Source organism: Mixophyes fleayi, chromosome 9, assembly GCF_038048845.1.
Source record: "Mixophyes fleayi isolate aMixFle1 chromosome 9, aMixFle1.hap1, whole genome shotgun sequence".
NCBI lineage: Eukaryota > Metazoa > Chordata > Amphibia > Anura > Limnodynastidae > Mixophyes > Mixophyes fleayi.
Genome location: NC_134410.1, coordinates 28,718,269 through 28,732,288, shown reverse-complemented (window position 1 = coordinate 28,732,288; position 14,020 = coordinate 28,718,269). Strand labels below are relative to the sequence as shown.

General features: G+C 36.2%; 1 protein-coding gene across 1 annotated transcript; it reads right to left on the bottom strand.

Annotated features, from left to right (window-relative positions):
* Positions 1–1,257: 1,257 nt before the first annotated feature.
* On the bottom strand, positions 1,258–12,765 carry LOC142101813 (vomeronasal type-2 receptor 26-like). Its single transcript, XM_075186255.1, has 5 exons — positions 12,469–12,765; positions 8,488–9,294; positions 7,029–7,283; positions 5,275–5,398; positions 1,258–2,159 (listed from the first exon to the last, which is right to left on the bottom strand). The coding sequence occupies exons 1-5, from the start codon at positions 12,763–12,765 to the stop codon at positions 1,258–1,260; spliced, it is 2,385 nt and encodes a 794-aa protein (XP_075042356.1).
* Positions 12,766–14,020: the final 1,255 nt, after the last annotated feature.

The window sequence follows — 14,020 nt, the reverse complement described above, 5'->3', positions numbered from 1 at the left end:
TTTAACATTTAACAATTTAAAATAGAGCAATTTACTTTGATAGATTACCCCCGTCCCAGGAAAAAGATCATTATTGCACCATGTGAGCTTATTTAACTAAATTATCCAGTAACCCGTGTAGAATAATGTTAGGATAAATCATTAACCCTTCCTTGTGGTGTAAATGTGTCATACCTACAAAAAAATAATAAAAGTGATTGGATTCAGTGAAAAGTATGTACCTAGTGGGAAAAGGGAAACCAGGTGGCCTTGACCATTGTTGCATGTCCCAATATCTGTATTTTGCCACACTCAGTAAGTTAGTTTTTCATGTAGCATATCTTAATAAATATTAAGTTTAGTTAGGATTTAAAGCTGTCCTGTATAAAATACATATTTACAAAATGCATTACTCCAATAGTGTGATCAAAATCATACTTATTAAATACATATGAAGGGCAAGTCAGTTATTATATTAGGACGCATGATAAAATAACATTTTCTGTGCAACTAAAGCTTCATTAAACTATAAAATATAAAATAATTGTTCAGAATCTATTTGCATTAAATTATTTGCACGTAAATCATTTAAATACAATTCTTACAAACATATAATGGTCAGCCGCTCATTGTCTACTAGTAAATATTAATATATCTGTGTATTAATGGATATATGATGTGGACATGGAGTATTAAAATAGCAGTTTATTGATACTAGAATACAGTTCAAATGAACTCCATACAGTGATATATATACCTTCTAATATCCAGATTAAAAACATAAACACATATAAAATTCCATAGACCTAGATTACATAAACAACATACACAAAGTAGGCAATATAACGTGACATACAATGCCTCCAGACGACAAGTTGGATGCAGCTCAGCAGATATCTTATATATCCAGACTATTTATATGTGTTTATGTTTTTAATATGGATATTAGAAGGTATATATCATTGTATGGAGTTCATTTGAACTGTATTTTAGTATCAATAAACTGCTATTTTAATACTCCATGTCCACATCATATATCCATTAATAGACAGATATATTAATATTAATATTCACTAGTAGACAATGAGCGCCTGACCATTAAATTGATTTTGGTACTATAAGGGAGGGATACCCACAGGCAGTGCAGCTCTTGCAACCAATAGGAGAGAGCGCAATTCTATTCTTTATTTAATTCTTACATACATGGCATAACAAAGTATATGTTTTTGTTAATAAATTCTTTAGGCACCAAAGTACTAAAAATACTTTGTAATCAACCTATAGAGAACCTTTTAACACAAAACTTTTCCTGTTTTTATTGGGTTTCACTAAAATGATATAACACTTTGGCGCAAATACCGAACCAAGCATCCCAGAACTAGAGGCCAGGATGGCAAATACCTCAACAGCTACTGTGGATGTCCCTTTAGCACTGAGGTAAGTCGGAATAAAAAATATCCAAACAGTGAAGAAAACCAACATGCTAAAAGTAATTAACTTGGCATCATTGAAGGTGTCAGGAAGCTTTCTTGCAAAAAATGCAACAATGAAACATATAGAAGCCAAAATACACAAATAACCTAATATGATATAGAAAACAATGCCTGATTCCTTATCACACTCAACTATGATCTGTGCTATTTCTGACTGTGTGTTATTATAGGTATTAGGAGGTTTTATAAACAGCCACATAATACAAATAAATGCCTGAAAGACTGAACAAGTAAAAACAATATATTTAGGAACTTTAGCCCCCATCCACTTCCTTAAGCTTTTGCCTGGTTTGGTGGCATTGAAGGCTATCACCACAACCAATGTTTTTGCCAGAAGGGAAGATACTGATATGGAAAAAGTGATTCCGAAAAATGCTTGCCGCAAAAAGCAAGTCAACCGTTCTGGACGTTCAATGAATATAAGACAACAGAGACAGGAGAACATGAGTGATGATAAAATTAGGTAACTGAGATCCCGATTATTCGCTTTGACAATTGGAGTTTTTTGATACTTAATAAATATTCCAAGAACCACAGCAGAAATGATAGAAAATAAGATGGCTATAAATGTCAGGACAATTCCAATTGGATCTTCATAAGACAAAAATGTTACAACTTTATTGATACAATGTGTCTTCTTTTCATTGGGCCATTGCTCTTCTGGACACTTTGAACACACATCCACGTCTAGAATAATAAAATGCACATGAAATATATATAGTTTTGTTAAATACTTTCTTTTTCCAACTACTATTTAATTGACTTAAACATTTTAGACATGTAAGTCAACTGGACTTTAAAGTTCATTCATTACCAACACACAGTGGAAGCAACTATTTTAAAATGCTGAACTACTCTTCACACTGCAACCTGTCAAATTACTAGGGACTAATGGCATCACTGAGGTTGCACACTTTTAGAAAGAGCGAATTCCCTGATCCATTTAAAGGTCTTCAAATGTGGACTGCACAGTCACACAAAGCTCACAATTTCAGCCTTTTCTCATTTGTAACTGTGTTAATCCAGAAGAAGGCAAAACAAAGCCAACAGCAAAACAGCTGATGGAATAAAAAAATCGTCAATCAGTTTGAGCACCGTGCCCTAGTGGTTAGCATTTCTGCCTTACAGCACTGGAGTCATGAGTTCAATTCCCAACCATGGCCTTCTTTGTGTGTATGTTCTCCCTGTGTTTGTGTGGGTTTCCTCTCACACTCCAAAAACATACTGGAAGTTTAATTGACTGCTATCAAAATTGACCCTAGTGTGTGTGTGAATTTAGACTGTAAGCTCCAATGGGGCAGGGACTGATGTGAATGAGTTCTCTGTACAGCGCTGCAGAATTAGTGGCGCTATATAAATAACTGATGATGATGATTCCCTGGATCGTGTGTCTAAGCATTGTACTCTACTAATTATGAATATCAATGCCATTCTTTTCTACTAAAGGTAGCCATGAATGCCGTTAAGACATAACTAGCTAAGAGCACAATCCCATACAAGCAACTTGACTGAGTATTTTTAAGTGAGTGGTCATGAGTTAGAGAAGGTGGCACATGTTTGGTTGGCTACGCTATATCTACCTCATTTGCCACTATCTCCAGTCTAGAAACCTCCTTCCCATTTGAAATGTTGTCAATACAGAGATTAGCTATTTACAGTGGCAGGAATTTACAACCCCTTTTGCTATTGTTATATTTGCATCGTGTTGTGATGATTCATATGGGCCCACTACCTTAGAAAACCATGATTATATAAAAGGTCCTTGGCACAGACTACATGATCATCTAGTAAAATCAAAGCATGCAACACGTTTGTGGAAACATCCCCTCATTCCCCTGGGATGTACAATTGCTTTTTCACAGCCTTGGACGTCTTTCGGCTTTTATAGATTCCTCCATATTAAGGGTTAATATGCCTCACAAACTTTTTCATATATGAGGGAAAAATACAAACTCCCTCACACTCTTCAATTTTACTATATATAACTGACAAGATTCATACAGACTCAATTACATTCTTCCAAACTCAAACTCCCAGCACAGTTTGAAAGTTTCGGTATTTAAACGTCATTAAGCTTGGGCACTATTTCACTACTGTAGAGTAAAACCTAATCACCGCCCCATCTCAACTCACGAAGCCATTTGAACAGCCAGGGGAATGAGATTTGGGGTCTTTGGACAGGGAGGGATGGTCAATCATACATCAATGCATCACAAAATCCTCAAATAACACAGCTATAAGAGATAACTCCTTCAAATCTATGCTAGATGGTACATGGTTCCTACTAAATTGAAGACTATCTATCCTCACATGTCCAGCTTTTACTGATGGTATTGTGGACACAATGGTTCATTTTTACCTATTTGGTGGGACTATGCAAAAATATCTAGATTCTAGGAGAGCATATTGGACTTGATCTCACAGAACCTTAACACACGACCACCCAAAGACCCTTTGATCTTCCTACTATGCCAACCACTTATGTCAATAGACAAAGCTTCTAATAAACTGATCAGACACATATTTAATGCAGCCAAACTTCAAATTGCTAGCGACTGGAAAGAAGACTCTCATCCATGACAGAACAATGTTGTCAATAGAATCTGGCACGCAGCCTTCATGGAGTACATAACAAATCCCCTTCATGATACAGTCAACAAGTTCTCCAAAGTCTGGGACCCATGGTACCTCCATTATAACAGTACCCTCCTCGGTACATCTTAACCTCCATCCTGTTATTAGCTTCAAAAAATTATTCATTTCAACCTTTAGTGTCCCAAAATCCAATTTCTATTAGCAGTTTCTGAGATATTAAGGCAAACAATTTCTCCCCCCTCCTCTCAACTCTCCCCTCCACATCCATTCCCCTCGTACATTTTTTCATCAGGTCCTTTTCACCCGATGATAGTAAAACAATACTCTCCCCGTCCCCTTTTTCTTTTTTCCTTTTGTTTTTATTTTCCGCAATTTACTTTTCTCAATTTTTTTAAAAAAAACCAGTAGTTTTTCCTCACACAGTTCACACTACCTGGTCATGCTACCAAAGGTTAATTTTTATTTTAATATACAATATTTTTAACCCCATTAAATAGGCTGTGGGGTTTGTAACCAGTTTACATACTCTTTTTATTCTTTGCTATGTCACTTCATATTTAACTTTTGGAGGTAAATTTACTAAACTGTGGGTTTGAAAACGTGGATATATTGCCTATAGTAACCAATCAGATTGTAGCAGTCATTTTGTAGAATGTACCAAATAAATGATAACTAGCATCTGATTGGTTTCTATTGGCAACATCTCCACATTTTCAAACCTGCACTTTAGTAAATATAACCCTTGTAGAAAGATTCAATTGTCTGTTTTGACATCAATTTTATTTTTAGTCTTATAAATAAAAATATAAAAAATACAAAAAAACCATGCATAAGTGACTATGCTCGGCAATTTTAACTAGTGATTAGATTTAAATTGTTGCTTCTTATAATTTTTTTTTAGTGTCTGTCACTACTTCTATATTAACGCACTACTGCCTATTCTAAAATATGTTTGCAGTTCCTTATTTGTTAGTAAGAAACGTAATAACATTATGAAAACATGCTCTTTGAAATTACTAGACCCACACTATGTTTAGGTTTTCTATGAACGTAAATGCATTTTAATCTTCATGCATTTTAAGCTATCTGCAAATAAAACTGCATCAAAGCAATGTATGCAAATCATCATATAATCAACTGAGGAAGAAAAATAATAAAAGAAGTGGAAATATTTTAAAATAAATAGGGTACTAAATGTAAGACTAACCGGTCTGGTTGGAAAATTGTCCTGGCGGACACGGGAGACAATCATAGCAGCAACCTGGCTGTCCTTCCCTAGCAGACTTTCTATTTCCCGGCTGGCAGCTATCACTGCACAAAGACTGTGGAATCTACATGATAAAATATAATCATTATATAGACATTGTTGATTATTCTAAATGCTTGGAATGTTGCTGACTATAGGAAAATGTGTTTGCAGCCATTAGATTGATTAAATAGCTATGATCATTTATTGATATGAATCTTTAAAAATGTGTGAAAGTCTAACCAGCTCAACACAACTGATGACTTATATTAAAGGACAAGAGGAATGTCTCCACAGAAGACTGCATTTCAAGACACATCTGCATACAAAAAAGAAAAATATATACCAAGGTCTATAACTGAACCACTTCAGGTGCTAAACATTTTCAGAGAACAAAGGAAAAATTTGTTAAAATGCATCTCAATTTACTCTAAAACAAACAGTATAAACGATGTTTCCAAAAAGAACAAAGAAATATAAAACATTAAAGAGAGATATACCATAATACATGTTTTCTAAACAATAATGTACCATCAATTGATATACTGTACACTGATATTGGATTATTATTTATGAAATAAGTATTATGATATATTTTTCTTAATTTTTTTTAGATCTATTTGCTTAATTTGAGAAACTTTTTTATTTGTATTTGCTTTTGGAGTGTAACAAAGATATAAAAATAGGTTTGGCACCACAGAGTAGTTTTTCTTTTCTTCATAAATCAGGCTTGGGCTTATTGAATTTCATAGAATTACAATTGCAGAATAAAAGATTAACAAAATACAGAAAAGGTTTTTATGAAAGGAGATTTACAAAGTCAATCTTATGTACGTCTATGCAAAAAAGTTTGCATTTATTTAAGCAAATTTTTAATTGAAATGTTTTACATTATTAAAAAAAACCTTAACAACATTAAACTAAAGCTAAACCCACTCAAGGGTAGTAACAGTGTCATAAAATCAAACTTACAATAGTTAAGCATAGTGTAAATCAGAAAATATTGGTGGTTAAACATGCAATATAAGAATAAAGAAAACATTTTAAAACATTTTTGCATTTAAATAAATAATAAAAGAAATCATACAACTTTAACTATATCTATTACTACTACTACTAATAATAATAGCAATGTATAAGTTTAAGTTGTGCTTTTATGTTCTGTACTGGTATGCTATTCTTTCACAAATAACACCCATAGGAGTGATGCAGACTTGTTGGCCGTAGATGAATCCACAAAAAAGATTGCAGTAAAATATCTTATTTCTACCCTTATGCAGAGCCGTACACATCTCTAGATGAGTCCTCCTCCACATCAGCAGCATAGATGCATGGTTTATGGCATGTTATCATCATCAGTGTGTATTTGTACCTGTCCTGTTACCAGTGCAAAAGATATGCCTATTAACAGGCATATCTGCATCTCTGCAAGTCTGCAGGAGCACCTTGTACTGTACTCGGTCTACGATAGAACGCTTCTTCCCTCCCCCCCATCCCACTTCTCCGGATGCAGCAGTCACAAGTGCCTGAATTGTGCATAGGCGCATATGAGTGCGCCCACTTTCTGGCCATGCGCAGAGCAATTTCACGAAGCTAGACTGCAAAAAGTGCCATAAATCTCGTTCTGCATCAGCCCCATTATTATTAAACAGTTTACCATGTTTTCTATATATTTATTATTTCACCATGTTTCATTTTTATTACACAAAACTAACCTTGGTAAATTTGTTTTCCCAGATTATGGCTGATTTATTCAAAAATATTTGTTTCCCAGGTGAAGCAAGGAAGTCAAAACTCCCAACTCTTTTAGAATCTATTTTCAAATCCGGATAGTTGATTAAATTATAAATATCATATCCAATAGATATTTCTCCATCATTAAAGTAAATATTTTGTCCCAATGTGTTCGTGAAATTGACATTTTTCAGATATTTATGCAACTGTAAAGGACAAATCATCACTGTAGCACTCTGCTTTCATAGTCAGAAAAATCAAAGTAATACTTTTAAACTAAATCATTTAAATAGAGTACATGGTTTTATAGAGTAATACCACCCAAATGTAAAAATAAAAGTGTTATCTGAAAAATTATGTAAGATAAATAACAATACAACATATTACAATAAATAAACTTTAACTGGAACACTAAACAAAATTCATAAACATGGAGCTTTAGTATAAGTTTATCAACCAAAAATAATGCTAGTCATGCATAGAAAGGGGGCTAGTTTACTCACAGAATCACAGTATACCATTGATTTAATCAATAATTGATTCATAGACATTTTTTCATGTTTCAGGTGTCCAATCACTTCATCAGATGATGAATGAAGCAGCCATGCAATGTTATTTTATAAGCCAACTGACAAAATTACACTGTCTCTGTTGGTTCATAGCAGGAGATCTTCAATCCAACACAGGGGGCTTTATTCAAACTGCTAGCAGTGTTGTCAATCCCCTCATTCATGAGTTTCCTATTTAGTTTAATTGGAAGATCAAAGATCACATGCAAGTGAGATTTTGTTCTTTTATTTATTTCATAATTCCACCTGATACTCCATTTTTTATTTGGATGGAGTTATTATTTAATATAGCAATATGACTTTGAAGAGGTTGTCCACTTTTAGAATATTTTGTTTTATCTTGACAATTTCTACTTCCAACCACTGGAGGCCACCACCTTACCTATTAATTCTGCCCTCATCCAAGATGGCCTATGCTGCATCACTAGTGACCATCTAGTTTCCTGTTTCCTTTTGGTGCCTACAAATAGCCACTTACTTTTGTGCTCAGTGCTTGAATATAGGGAGATTCCTATGCTCTCCGTGCTGGAGTGCTTCTCTTGATCTGTTTTCCTGTGTACCAAATCCAACTTTCATTGGACTTCTATCAATCTCTAGTCTTGTGTACTAAATCCACTTATGTTTGACATTAATAAAGGTGTGTTCCAGTTTGTCTCTCATTCTATCTGATTTTCCAGTATTTGTAAAACCACCCTTTTCAGTGTTGCCTCCTTAAATTGGTGTAGGCCTTCCACCTACCCCCTGGAACCTGGAAACTGTTATTAATTGCAGCCATGATAGTACAAGCAAATGCACTGTGGCAGTTCACAGCTTTTGTCCATTCATTATGTGTCTGGACAAAATGAGAAATTAAAATTTTCTTTTTTCTTACCATCCATCCTTTTAAGTCTTGAAATTTTAGTTTATTGTTATCACTTAATCTTTCCCTTAAAGGTGTCTGTTGATACAGTTCATGTAACGCATAAGCCACGGCATAGACAGAATTATATACAATGTAACTCATGTCTGTGAATCGGAGATTGCAATGTGAGTACATTATTTGCCTTCCACTTTCCACACCTGTGCAATTCCGTTTCCTGGGATTAAATGGACAACGATTTTCACATAGTTCATCCCACCACGTTGTAAACGTCCGTCCTGCTGGGAATCTACTTGGATTAACTTCCCTGACAAATTTAATGAATTCTGGGTTTTCCTTCTTGTGCATGATAAATCGCAAAGAGCCATTGACAACAGTGTCATTTACTGTGTTGAACATTCGAAAACTGGACTCTGCAACATGTATCCATACCTTTCCTGGTATGTGACTTATATGAGCATTCAGTTCCAAGTAATAAACATTATTTTTAGATCCATAAATGAGTATAACATTTGCTGTTGATTTTTCAATGGTTTGAGCAATGTCTTTGATCCTTTCAGGGCTATAGTCATTAATAGCGGGTACAAGCTTAGTAAATTCAATGCAGCCCCCATTTTCCACAATCATGTTTTTAATAATCTTTACAGCATTTATGCTACTGTCATCTTCTGGATATATGATACCAACCCACATCCAACCAAAGTGCTTCAATAAGGCAATTATAGCAGGATACAAAGTATTTTCACTAGGAACTGTACGGTAGAAAAATGGGAATTTCTGTTTGTTATTCTGTACAGGTTCTTGGGACACGAAACTGATCTGCAAAAAAAGAAATTAATATATTGAATTAATACGATAAGAACTTTGGTAATGTTAAAGCAGGTAGGTGTGGTAACTAAATAGGTAACATCTTAAATGTTGGAAAAACTCCTTAAGACACTATTATTTAGAGATGGGCGGGCTCGGTTCCCCAAGATCCGAATCCTACCGAATTTAGACTATCTGAATACCAAGCCGAGCAGGCTCGCTACTCTCCTGCCTATTCGGAATCGAAATCGTGATGTATTCATATTTCTGAGCTCGGTTCTCCCGAGATTTGAAAAGCATAAATATCAGACTCCACAGCAATCCATCGCCATTTGACAGAGGGAGAGAGCAGGGTTAGGTCACACAGGCTATATCAGCGCAGGGACAGAGCAGTAATTGGACACATTATTGTTTCTATTCTATACCATTCTAATCTTAATACCAGTTGTTACAGCAGTAAGAGGAGGATAGAGGAGGGTTTTTGTTCAATTTCTGGCACTCCAAGTGCTTTTGGGGTGTTCCCCATTCGTTTCTGGTTGTCCAAAGTCCTATTTGTCAGCAGTCTAAAAAAAAATATTTAGACCTCCAAGTGCTTTTGGGGTGTTCCCCATTCTTTTGCATTAAGTTTTCTGGCTGTCAAAACTCAGATTTGTCAGCAGTATAAAAAACTATTTGTAGCACTACAAGTGCTTTTGGGTGTCCCATATTCCCCAGTGTTTTACTGTAATTTTTCTGGCTGTCAAAAGTCAGATTTGTCAGCACTTTAAAAAACAATTTGTAGCACTACAAATGCTTTTGGGGTGTTCCCCATTCTTTTGCATTATTTTTTCTGGCTGTCAAAAGTCCTATTTGTCTGCAGTATAAAAAACAATTTGTAGCACTACACGTGCTTTTGGGGTGTCCCATATTCCCCAGTGTTTTACTGTAATTTTTGTGGCTGTCAAAAGTCAGATTTGTCAGCACTTTAAAAAACAATTTGTAGCACTACAAATGCTTTTGGGGTGTCCCATATTAACCAGTGTTTTACTGTAATTTTTCTGGATGTCAAAATTTAGATTTTTCAGCACTTTAAAAAACAATTTGTAGCACTACAAGTGCTTTGGCCTCATTATAATGGATTCAAAGCAGTCCACATATGAACAGTATCAGGAACCAGGTTCTATCACCAGTCCTGATGGTAGTGTTCCCAGTACGTCATCTAGGAAAGGCGATGTCAAACTACATAGTCTTTTGAAATCAGGCAAAAAACCACACACCCCAAAAAAATTTACAGTGTTGAAGCGAAAAAGAAGTGTAACTAAGAAAAAGTTAACTGCCGATAAAAAACAAATTGCCAACATGCCATTCTACACACGCAGTGGCAAAGAGAGAATGAGGCCTTCGTCTTTCTCTATTAGTGGCAGATTCAAAAATGTTACCGAGCCTTCTTCTTGTACGGTCACTTGTGACCAAGCAAGACCAACTAATTTTGAGTCTGAAAGTGGTGCACAACTACTGTTACGCGTCAAAGCCGAGCTGCAAGAAAACAGTAATGCTTTAGAGGATAATGTATGCTCTGAATCAGAAATGACACCAATCCCTGTGGAGAGTCCATCCAACAGTGGGATGTCTAATTGTGACCATTCTGATAGTGTACCCATAAAGAAGGGCCCTTTCAGCAGTTCTGCTGATGTGTGCCTGAACAGCCCGAGTATAGCCGGTGATACACAAATTGAGGATGCCACTTTGGAATTAGAAGAGGATGAGGGGGATATTTGTGTAGCTGACGAGGGCGCTAATGATGATGTTGATGATTATGATGCAGACAGATACCAAATTGCCTTTCTCAATTTCTATTTATATTCTAGATTATATAACGGCTGAATAGTTTTCTATTTTACTCCTAGTGGAGAGAGGATCTGATGCAGACAGATACCAAACTACCTTGGTCCATTTATTTTTTATATTGTTCAGTCTATCCAGGCTGCTTTTTTTCTATTCAACTACAAGTGGAGGGCAGGGGGGGGGATGATAGACAGCCACCAAACTACCTTGGTCCATTTATTTTTTATATTGTTCAGTCTATCCAGGCTGCTTTTTTTCTATTCAACTACAAGTGGAGGGCAGGGGGGGGGGATGATAGACAGCCACCAAACTACCTTGATCCATTTATTTTTTGTATTGTTCAGTCTATCCAGGCTGCTTTTTTTCTATTCAACTACAAGTGGAGGGCAGGGGGGGGGGTGATAGACAGCCACCAAACTACCTTGGTCCATTTATTTTTTATATTGTTCAGTCTATCCAGGCTGCTTTTTTTCTATTCAACTACAAGTGGAGGGCAGGGGGGGGGATGATAGACAGCCACCAAACTACCTTGATCCATTTATTTTTTATATTGTTCAGTCTATCCAGGCTGCTTTATTTCTATTCAACTACAAGTGGAGGGCGGGGGGGGGGGGGGGGGTGATAGACAGCCACCAAACTACCTTGATCCATTTATTTTTTATATTGTTCAGTCTATCCAGGCGGTTTGGAAAAACCAAAACCAAAACACGACGGTAATCCAGATCCAAAATCAAAACCAAAACCAAAACACGGGGGTCAGTGAGCATCTCTACTATTTTTAGACAACTGCTTGTACCATCTTGGAAATTAAAATTCTGGTTTGAATAGCAAAATAGCAGGCCAGGACAGCCCTGGTAATAACACAGTGCTGAATGATACATGAATCGGTGTATACCTGCTTTCACTCTTGCAATGCAAGTTAATGTTCATGTTTGGCTTCCTCTACATTTCAGCAAGAGAGATGGTGTAGCGCTGTCTCAGTATTCAAGTAAGGATCAACGAGGAGCAATAGATCAATAGATGTGTAAAACACCCTGAATGTCTTGCACTTTGTGAATGACCAGCATGAAAGGCAACCATTTTTAGGCTAAACTTATTATCATAATTATGCAACACATTAATACATCACTATGAAAGGACCAGTGACTTTTTAAGGCATCACTATAATAGTTTGCCCTTTAGAATTTTAGCCAAATATTTGAATCCACTTTAAGCGGACCCATTCCTGCAGATAATGTCTTATAGGAACCCCATTTCAGCCCATTCCATATTTTGTTCCTCAGTAAATTAGAACGAGCAACAGATAAATGAAAGATAAATAACAATAATTGCACGACATATGTCTCGGCAACAATTACATACCTGTGGATATTTATATATTCCAAATATATTGGCATATTGTATGGAGAAACTAGATGCCATTCCTTCAATGACAGCTGCCAGAACGCCATATTTATCGCAGTTGTAATTTGGATATTGCTTGCTGTTGACATTTCCTGAATAGATACGAACAGCCCCTTGGACAGCTCTAAAGAGGTCGACGTAAGAGTCGTACACGTTGTAGCCTAAAGTCACATTGGGCAAAATGTTATGGTTACGATTGATTTCATCCACCGCAAACACCAAACTTAGGAAGTTGTAAAAGTCTTCAAGTAGCATACTGAAAATATTAAATACCAAGTTAATCAATATATTTTAAAAAAATGCATAAATAATAAGCAAATACTTTTTAGCAATATTTGTATTCCTAGAGAAACCTGTGACTGTTATTTTCTTATTTATTGATGCCATTATGCTTAGTATAGATGTTTAATGACTTTACCTGTAATAAGGCTCTACATGTTTGTACAGCCTATAATATTAAAAACGATGGGCCTGATTCTTCAGGCGTGGATACTCTGGTTCTGGACATGCGCAGAGTGAGTTTGCGTGCGATACGCACAAATTCAGCAGATACCTTGATGAATCAGGCCTGAAGTCTTTAATACCATATGATTTAAAAATAGTGTCATGCTGGCTAATGTCACACTAACATTTCTGGATGCCACTTTTTTTTTTCTTTCTGAAGCAGTTACTCACTTGATACCTGTCAGGGACTAGTCATTGTCACACATGAGAACTTTACAGCACTCAGATGTGACAGGGAAACAGAGTTTCCCTCTGATAACAGTGATTCAGTAAATCAATCCGACAGTTTCTGAGTGCAGCAAATATTTGGATGGAAAAACACATCATTTAAATACCCTTAGAACTTTGGGCCTACACAAACAGAGCCTTACAATAGTGATCTGAGTACAGTATATGTAAAACAATACTTTTCATCTTACAAACGACTACATGAATGTATATCTCTATTTATTTTACACTCTCTCAATCTGAAAATAAAAAAAATAATCTTATACTTATCGATGCACTTTATAGGATATAGCATACTTGCCAACTCTCCCGGAATGTCCGGGAGACTCCCGCAATTCGGGTCAGTCTCCCGGGCTCCCGGGAGAGCTGGCAAATCTCCCGCATCCCGCTGCAGCCACCGCTAAATGACACGATTCAGGCAGAATAGCGGCATTTTGGCCCCGCCCCCCGCGACAAAACGTCATTTTCATCACGGGGGGCGGGGCTAAAATGACGCGATTTGTTTGCCCCGCCCCGCCCCCTCCCGCCCTCCAGTCACGCCCATCTCCCGGAACAGGAATACAGAAAGTAGGTGAGTATGGGATATAGTAAATATTTGACATGTAAAGTGAGTGTTTTTACTGTATCAGTTATGATGATGTTCAAATGCAAAGCAAAATTTCTATCTAATGTTTTAATTATGGTTCTACTTGACAATACGTACAGGGAGCTAATGTTATAGATATGGATTCTAAAGGCTTGTCCTGAGAATCCACATAGTCACAGTGTTTTTGTAGTA